Source organism: Merops nubicus, unplaced genomic scaffold (genome assembly GCF_000691845.1).
Source record: "Merops nubicus isolate BGI_N331 unplaced genomic scaffold, ASM69184v1 scaffold47770, whole genome shotgun sequence".
Classification (NCBI taxonomy): Eukaryota; Metazoa; Chordata; class Aves; order Coraciiformes; family Meropidae; genus Merops; species Merops nubicus.
In genome coordinates this window covers 32,578-41,881 of record NW_008584444.1, presented here as the reverse complement: position 1 = coordinate 41,881, position 9,304 = coordinate 32,578, and the positions used below count along the sequence as shown (strand labels likewise).

Genomic DNA, 9,304 nt, shown 5'->3' with positions numbered 1-9,304 from the left:
GGATTCTATGATTCTATGATTTTTATGCTGTTCACTCTATGCTGTCTTAGTTTGTCCCTGCTGTTTGTGTTCATCCTCCCTGTAGGGACTGAATTTCATGCATATGCTGCCCTTGTTGCTACAACAGTAAATCTGATTGTTAGGACAGAACAGGCTACTACTTCTCACTGTTTCATTTACCTAAAAAGTATCTTAGGTATTCCTTAACTCAGAGTAAAAATGCACTTCCTTGTAGGAGGTTTTGATTTGAATGAGGAACCCCTAGACATCTGAACTTCTTACATGGGATCCCAATTAAACCATGCCTAGAACTGATGGGGATTGTAACTGTTGGCAAGTAAAATGCTTCTACAGTGCATGTGTGCTGACTTTCCACCACATGTGTTTGTGGAATCCCTGCGGGTGTCTGACAGCAGAGCTTTTTCTGCCACTGCTGAAGAACCGTGCCAGAAAGAGACACAGCACTCATGGAGGAAAGTGGAAGGAGCATCAGAATTAACCAGTGAAAGCAGCAGTATCTGTAGGGTTAGAAGAAAGCCTGCAGTAGCCTGGAGATTTACCTTTATCTGCCTCCTGGGAAACTACGTAACCTATTTTATGATAATCTTCAGAAACATCTATCTGATTAACCATCTTTAAAGTCCAAGAAATAAAATCATTTTGCATACGTTGTCTTAAAAATGTATCAGAGCTCTATTTTGTGTCCTGGAGGTCACACAGAAGTGACAGATCTCAGTGTGAGTCTGTAACTTTGTACCTAGCTGAACTCCTTTAATTGTTAAAGTGATCTTAGAAGTTTCTGACATAATATAGGTAATCTCTAAAACATGCTTATAAAATCACGTTTTTCACTTTCAGACAACTTTTCTGGTGGATAACAAGAAGGTGTTTGGCACTCACCTCATGCAAGACATGGTGAAAGATGCTTTAAGGTCTTTTGTCAGTCCACCGGTACTTTCTCCAAAGTGAGTGAGTCCCGACTTTCTTTGTATGTCAAGTCTGATAGGATTGTTGGGTTTTTTTCTGCTTACAAAAGCAAAAGCAGACATGTAAAGAAGATGTAAGTTTTGTATTTGTTAGTGCTTGTGTATGAAGGGATCAGTTGCTGCTGCTGTGCTCGTGTTTCTGTTTTAATTTTGTGCAATGCAGACCAGTGACCTCACTAAATGTATGTATGTGTGTCTGGATATTCCCTTTTAGGTGTTGTCTTTATAATAATCACCAGGCAAAGGACTACATTGACTCCTTCGTGACGCACTGCGTTCGGGTAAGCGGTCGTTCCAATTACATCATCTTTATGCATATATAAGAACTTCCAAAATTTGCCTACATTTGAAAATTAGACCAATTTCCTTTGACGCCTGACATGAAAGCAAAATTGCAGAAGCTGTCCATCTGAAAATGGGAACATTGTTTGAAAAAAGCTAGTGTAATTACTGATGTTTGTTTCTTGTATTAGGCTTCCAGATTTTTCACTAACATTTCAGTTTATTAGAAATCTGCACTTAACACCTCCTCACAGGATACTTTCATGTCACAAAGCAAAAGCATAGCACTAGTAAAAGCAAAATTACTTTTACTTTCTCTCCAGTATACAATCTTTAAATGTTGTTTTGAAAGAATGTTATTGAATGTGGCATAATAAAAATCTGAGAAAACAATCAACTCACAGAATCAGGGATGTTGGAAAAGACTTTTAAGATCATCGAATCCAAGATTAACCCCTTACTTCCAAGGCACCACTAAACCATGTCCTTCAGCACCACATTTGCACACCTTTTAATACCTCCAGGGATGTTGACTCTACCACTTCCCTGGGCAGCCTGTTCCACTGCTTCATAACCCTTTCCTTGCAGAAATTTTCCCTAATATCCAGCCTAAACCTCCCCTGGTGCAACTTGAGGCCATTTCCTCTTGTCCTATCTCGTTACATGGGAGAACAGACTGACCCCCACCTCATTACAACCTCCTTTCACATAGTTCTAGAAATCTGTAAGGACTCCCCTGACCTTTCTGTTCTTTTGGCTAAACAACCCCAGTTCCTTCAGCCACTCCTTTTAAGATTTGTTCTCTAGGCCTCTTACTGGCTTTGCTGCCCTTCTTTGGACACACAGTGTCCTTCATGGAGTGAGGGGTCCGCAGCTGCACACAATACTCAAGGTGTGGCCTCACCAGTGCCAAGTACAGAGGGACAATCACTTCCCTAGTCCTACTGGACATGCTGTTTCTTATAGGAGCCAGGTGCTGTTGGCCTTCTTGGCCACCTGAGCATGTAAATTTAGGCACAAGACATACCTGTCTTACTCCAGGCATTCTATTCTGATCAGATTCCTAAAGGATACTTGCTCAGTCTCATGTTGACTTGTGTACAGAGAAATGGGCTCCTGCATCACTCCAGAGAGCTTGCTTGCCTGCCAGCTTGCACTCCATAGCAAGCCTTAAAGAACCCATCTTCTAATATAGATGTCTATTTAGGCACCTGTTTTATACATTGTAGTGCTCTTCTAGTTTCAAAGTTCTGTTGAAAATGTAAAGCTATGCTTGGTTTCTTTCAGCCATTCTGTAGTCTGATTCAAATCCATGGACACAATAGAGCTCGTCAGAGAGATAAACTGGGTCATATTCTTGAGGAATTTGCCACCCTCCAGGATGAGGTATTGTCCTAGGCAACAGGCTGGTCAACTTTTATTTCCAGGTATATTCCTACCAGGGTGGTATTGGATTCTAGATTCATGAAGCAACTCCTCTGTTCTAAAGCCTTTAGGACAAGGATTCCTAACATGCAGTCTGTGGGATGCATCCAAATATTTTCTGTCAGATAAGCTGAACAAGAAGGAATTACATTAAGATTAACTATTTCTAGTAAATAAACTTGAGGGAAACCTGCTGTGATGTCTGTAATTTAATGGTAATTCCATTGCTTGTGTTTGTCCTGCTTGTAACTGTCAGTCTGCGAGACGTAATCAGGGAGAGGTGGATGACCCATATTTGCAAGACATCTTTGAAAATTCAGTTTTACAGCTACGTAAGATGTAAATTGCAAAATTTTATTCAGGTTTTGTTAATGCTTAATATGTGGTTGAACTTGGATGCTGTTTCATTCAAATGTTCTTCCTCTTGTGTTACTTTGCTCTCTTTTTCAATAGGCAGAGAAAGTAGATGCAGCACTTCACAGCATGCTACTGAAGCAGGAACCCCAGAGACAACACTTGGCTTGCTTGGGCACCTGGGTCTTGTACCATAACCTGCGTATTATGATACAGTATCTCCTGAGTGGCTTTGAGCTGGAACTTTACAGCATGCATGAATATTACTACATATATTGGTAAGAGGATGCTTCATTGCAAGCCTTGGGAGGAGGGATGCTCCCACAGAGCTATAATGGCAAACATTTAAAGGAGGGACTTCAACAATGATTTGTTTTCTTAATCTCAAGCTTGCTCAACACAGTGTTTAGTTTACCTATTCATAACATTACAAGTACAGAAAAAAAAAAATCTGTTGATACCTTTTCTAGACTTACTAAATAGTGTACCTTTTTTCCCCTGAAATAGTAACTTGCTCTCTGATTCGGTGTTTTAAAAGCGTCTTCTAATGACAATGAACAGAAAATAGGCTGATGTTGGCAGATGAGAGAATGCAGGAGGAAAGTAATTTCCATTTTTATTTTGTGTCGTTGTAATACCAAGTTAAATAGTATTGTAGATCTCGAGTATTTTCAAAAAGATCTCCAGGGTCTTAAGTTGTGACTGTGATCTGAAAGCTGCTGAGGTAAAAATTAACAACTTACTCTTTGAGCACATGTGAAAAAAAATCTGCCTTTAGTGGAAATGATTGCACTAGATGAAGTCAAAATAATTTTCATTTCTCCACTTCCGTTCACATAAGTTAGTTTTTACAGCTGATGGTTTGGTCCAAAAGATGTGTTAATTTAGATGGTTCATTTTTGATTCAGCATTAAAAATTTGATGCTTTGAACCTCCCTATATTAAAGTGCTCTGTATCTTGGTGTTTTGGTTTTTTTTTTTTGGTTTTTCTGTAAAGCTACCAAAAAACTCCTGCCAGGTAAGCTGTGAACCATCTTTCTGAGAGGTTAGACCAGTTCAAAAGACTTGAGCTTCAGTGCCTCTCGTTATGTTTCATTAGTGGATTAAGCATGAAGTGAGAAAACTAATATTCCAGATGGTTACCAGAATATTCTTTAAGTAATACCCCAAAAAGTAATAACAGGTTTTCTGTAAGGTGGTATGTTTTACCTGCCTGTAATTCCTCCCATAACTGTAATAAAATTACTCTTAAATGGATTTTAACGTACGTTAACTGCTTTATGTCCTTGCTGTAATTGAAGAACAAAAAAGAGCGGAAATTTCTGAGGGCAGATGCACAAACGAAACTCATCATTTCTCAGTAATTTTTCTTCTGAATTATGACTTCTTTTGAAATATTATTTCTTTATGTGTTCTAGATCTGTAACTTCTATTCTCTTTTTCACTTATTCCTTTTGATTTGAAGTCAGTGAAGAGATTTATTGGACCTGCTTCTGCTTACTAAGAAATTACTCTGAGAGAATTTGTGAAGATTTCACTTAAAGAATTGCATGTGGATCTCATGTTCCTTTGGGCTTGGCCCTTTTATTTAATAATTCATGGCTTTTTAATGCTAGAAACAAATCAGTGATAGCCTTGTTTCTCAAAACAGTAATTCCTAACAAAAGTAGAAAAGGTATTAATGTAGTATGTTTTTAAGAAATGCTTCATTTGATGAAGGAATGAGGAATTCTAGCAAAATTTGATCTTACACGAGCTTTGAAATAGTAAGAAGCTTAGACTTTGCTTAGTGACTGACTAAGAAATTTGTATACCTTGAGCGGTCTATAGTTGAATCCATGCAAAAGAAAGAGTTTTAACTGCCCTAAAAGTTGCATTTTACTGTGGGTTCCTCGAGTCAATGAGTTGTCCTTCAGCAAGGAGGCGTGGGTTGTGGATACGTTTTGCAGGGCAGCACCTGGCAGCCACGCCCTGTCTTTGCCGTAGGTATCTGTCAGAGTTCCTCTACGCCTGGTTGATGTCAACGCTGAGCCGCGCCGACAGCTCTCAGATGGCAGAGGAGAGAATAATGGAGGAGCAGCAGAAAGGACGTAGTAGTAAGAAAACGAAGAAGAAGAAAAAAGGTATCTGGGTGTGGAGTGTAACGCAGATCTTTCTTTTTTTCCCTTTGCACAGCCATGTAGAATTAAATTCAAAATGTTCATGGGACTCCTAAGTGTATCTTGAGATACTCTGTGTAATCAGGAGCCAGGTCCATGCTTTCTAAGCTTCATAGTTTTTAAAATTATTTCAAGGTATAATTGAGAATTATGTCACTGAAAATTCAGAACAACCACTTTGATCTGAGATTAATACATGTACTTATGCTGAATAATGAAAAAAATATTTTTCTGTGGAATTTGCAGTTCGCCCTCTCAGCAGAGAGATCACCATGAGTCAAGCATACCAAAATATGTGTGCTGGGATGTACAAGGTAATTTATCTGTGCTTGCTGAACAACATTTTCATTTTTTTGTAGCAGGAATTGAGCATGCATTGCATGCCTTCTTTGTTTTTAGTCGGAAGTTAAGTTCAAGTTTATAATGGGGTATGTTAAATCCTTTACTATTTCTCTGTCCTTCCAGTTACAGCTAAATGGTGACTTCCATCTTGCTTACAGCAGAACAGGACACAAAGCTAACACTTCTGACCGTATTTATCCTTTGCTTTTCAGACAATGATTGCGTTTGACATGGATGGCAAAGTGAGAAAACCGAAGTTTGAACTGGATAGTGAACAGGTTCGGTACGAGCACAGGTTTTCTCCATTCAACAGTGTTATCACACCACCCCCAGTGCACTACTTGCAGTTTAAAGTGAGTAATCTTATAACACGGTGCTACTCATGCTCTCTTAAAAGTCATTTGCTCACCTGCTTGAGACGTTGTTTTTGCTGTTAGAAGAGCCTTTAGTATCTCAGAGTTCATACTGAAGCATGTCAAAATAGTAAGGCGTTCTAGCTTTAGTTGTGTGCAAGGAAAATACATTGCTTTGAATCCTTAGTAAAATGAGACTCTTAGATGTTTAGAAATTGAGCCCCTATGAGGCTTGTCCAGTTTGTAATAAGAACAGTACGTTTGTGGCTTGTATTAAACTTGGTGTTCACAGTTATCTTGCTACACGCCCAGCTGGTTATTAGCTTCTGCTGATTTGTGGGGATATCCTGCATCAGATGCAAAATTTGGACATTTCTGGTTGTACCTAGATTTCTGACATCCAGGCTTTTCAAGTTTCTGAATGTCTGTCTGAACTGAAACTATTATCTTGTATGCCAGTCACTCTTCCTAGTTTAGTGTCAGGAACAGTTGTAGTAGAAGTGAGGATTATCATGGCTTCCTCCTTGTCATTGAAGGGTTTCTTTATCCCAAATTTAAAAATAGTTGGAAGGATCAAAATAACATTGAAGTTTTTAACAGTTTTAGTATCTCACTTGCTGTAAACTTGCTTTGATTAAGCAATATTAAATACCTTTTCCCCTCCTATGTAATTTCCTGTAATTTTGCACCCTGCTGCATGGCAAATTTGCCATGAATATACATGAATGGCAAGTTGTTCAGCAGAGGAATTGTTTTATAAAGAGTATGAGAATTTCCTTCCGTTTTGTGGCCCTATAAAATAATAGTTAGGTGCCTTATTGCTACCTGGCATTTGCCATTTCAAATAAATGTCTTCAATTTCAGTATTTATTCTTGAAATACTATTTAGTAGACAGAACTTTTTTCTTGACTATAGTAATTTTTTTTTTTTATTTCAGGTGATAAAGATAGAATTTGTTGGCAACTGGTTTTAATACATATTTATATATTTCTTTAACACACTAGGAAATGTCTGACCTAAATAAGTACAGCCCACCTCCTCAGTCATCAGATCTCTACATGGCAGCAAGCAAACACTTCCAGCAAGCTAAAATGATTCTTGAGAATATTCCTAATCCAGACAATGAGGTAAGACTGAAATAATGGGAAAAGAAGGATTTGCTCATAATAGAGTGCTTGTTTTCAGCTACATCAATGTGAGATCCATAGTGTACTTTGTCAGAATGCTGAGCAAAGCTGAGTGCTTTGACTGAGGGGTGGATGCAGGTGGCATTTTACAGACGTCTGTTTCACTACTGTTAGCTAAGATCATCAGGGTTATGCTCACTGGTCCAAAACCTCTCCCTGCTGAGTATTTTAGAGGCTGGATAGCAACTTACTTCCTTCTTACATGTTGCCTTCTGGCCCTGTTATAAAGTGTGTCAGTTTTAACAAGATGATGCATGCCTGCCTCACATACTGGAGCCTGGCAATCCACCTGTACACCTGAGAGGTGGGAAAACAGGTCTGCACGTCATCAGCCTGAAAGGAGGATTGAGTCTGCCACATGTTTCCTGGAGCAGTTCTGTCAGCACTGGGCTGTAAACACAGAAACTTCTCCCTCTTTGTCCGTAGCCTACAAACCAAGTGCCTGTGACTACTTCAGAGCAAGGTGGATGCTTATTCTGTCCCATGGGAGCAGGTTAAGGGCAGTTACAGGATTAGGGTCTCCGAAGAATGTAGGCACAGGGCAAGAATCACCCATTCTCTGGATGCTGGTGGTACTCACACATGAGTGGTGAGAGTGAGGCTAACCAGGACAGTGAGAGGTAGCTTGACAGTGCCCGGAGCACTTCCATCCAAAAAGCCACCACTGGTTTGATGCTCGAGTTTCACCTCCTCATGGTGTCAGAGTTTGTGAGGGTAAATGCCCAGAGTCTGTCTAAACCTTTGTGTGGGCGAGTCTCAGAACTTGCTGTAGTTTAACAGTTCTTGGACATAAGCATGGAGAGATGTTGTTTTTATCACTGTTGTATAAAAAAATGAGAATAAATGCCCCCTTCATTAAATTTCATCAGTCTTTCTAGCTGGTATACTTCAAATCCAGAATGCCCTCATCTCTGCTAAACTGACACTGTAAGAGGACTGCAGTACTGCTAAGAGCATGTAAACGTTTGAGTATAATTGAAATAATTTTGAGGTCATACACCTTCACTCGAAACCTTGTTCTTCTGCGTTTAGGTCAATCGAATTCTTAAAGTTGCTAAACCCAATATTGTGGTCATGAAGTTGCTGGCAGGAGGCCACAAAAAAGACTCCAAGGTAAGAAAATGCCAGTTGAACTGCACAGGTAGCGCAGTACTGCCCACTGTGCTACCACAGGTCTGCTGGAGCCCAATGAGCAGTTCAGGCCATCGTTACGGTAACCCTTGAAAGAACTAGGAAAGTAACCTAATCCCTTTTTCCCTTTGGAACAGTTTGTTGTTACTAAATTCAGTAGTACTGCTGTGTGATGGTTTAAATCCTTTCTTTCTAGGTTCCTCCAGAATTTGACTTCTCCCCTCATAAATATTTCCCAGTTGTGAAGCTTGTTTGAAAGACAAGAGATTATTGCTAGGATACCTGGAGCATAATTTATGTGTCAGCTGTAGGATGGAATATGTAGTGTGGTACCCAGATGTCCTGAGAGGGATCTCCAGGAAAAATACCTGTAGTCTGCTGCCTTTGTGTGCTCTGAATGATAACTGCTGTTTTAAAGTGGTTTTTGTTAAAGTGCCACAGGTGTAGCTGATTTTTACTGAATTGTTGAAGAATGTTGTATCTTAATTGCTTTATTACAGTTTTAATCATAATTAATTTTTATGAATGAGCTTTTACAAAATTTGTGACTGAATAAAAACAATGCAGTAGAGTCTCAGGTTTGACTGGCACAGATGAGCTACTAAAATTCTCCTTTGACCAAAACCACGTGGAGAGACCGAGTTTCCATTTTTTTTGCCTAAATTGCATCAAATTTGCTCACTTTGCAAGTAGAAAGACTGGGTTTTCTTACCAAGTCCTGCAAGTTAAACCAGTCTTTATAGGCAGATGAAAACTGAGCATTTAGCTTCTCCTGCAGCAAATTCAGAGATTTTTGTTTCACTCAAGTCAGTTGTCTAGGATTTACTTTTGTCTCAAGTGTGGAAGTCCTTAAAGACAGTGAGAAATGGAGTAAGTTATTTCTAGTTCCAGTTTGTTCCCTTTGCCTTGTTTAGCTAACACTGTACTAGTTACCAGTGACACAGGAACACAAGAGACTAGGAGTGTATTTTAACTGCTCTGCAACTTGTAGTTCAATCCTGTTGTCACTTTGCCATTGCAAACGAGGGATTCCTAGTTTGTTCCATAGTACATTCAGCTCTTGGCATGACCTTCATTCTCTTGT

At 39.3% G+C, this 9,304-nt stretch overlaps 1 protein-coding gene across 1 annotated transcript; it reads left to right on the top strand.

The window, feature by feature from the left end:
* Nucleotides 1-858: 858 nt before the first annotated feature.
* Nucleotides 859-8,541, top strand: NAA35 (N(alpha)-acetyltransferase 35, NatC auxiliary subunit; the record flags this gene model as incomplete). The annotated part of the gene is made up of 10 exons (XM_008944162.1): nucleotides 859-965; nucleotides 1,201-1,267; nucleotides 2,556-2,654; nucleotides 3,147-3,325; nucleotides 5,034-5,170; nucleotides 5,453-5,520; nucleotides 5,761-5,901; nucleotides 6,907-7,029; nucleotides 8,122-8,202; nucleotides 8,417-8,541. Coding segments are annotated over 10 exons (1,062 nt in total), but the record flags the coding sequence as incomplete, so codon positions are not given.
* Nucleotides 8,542-9,304: the final 763 nt, after the last annotated feature.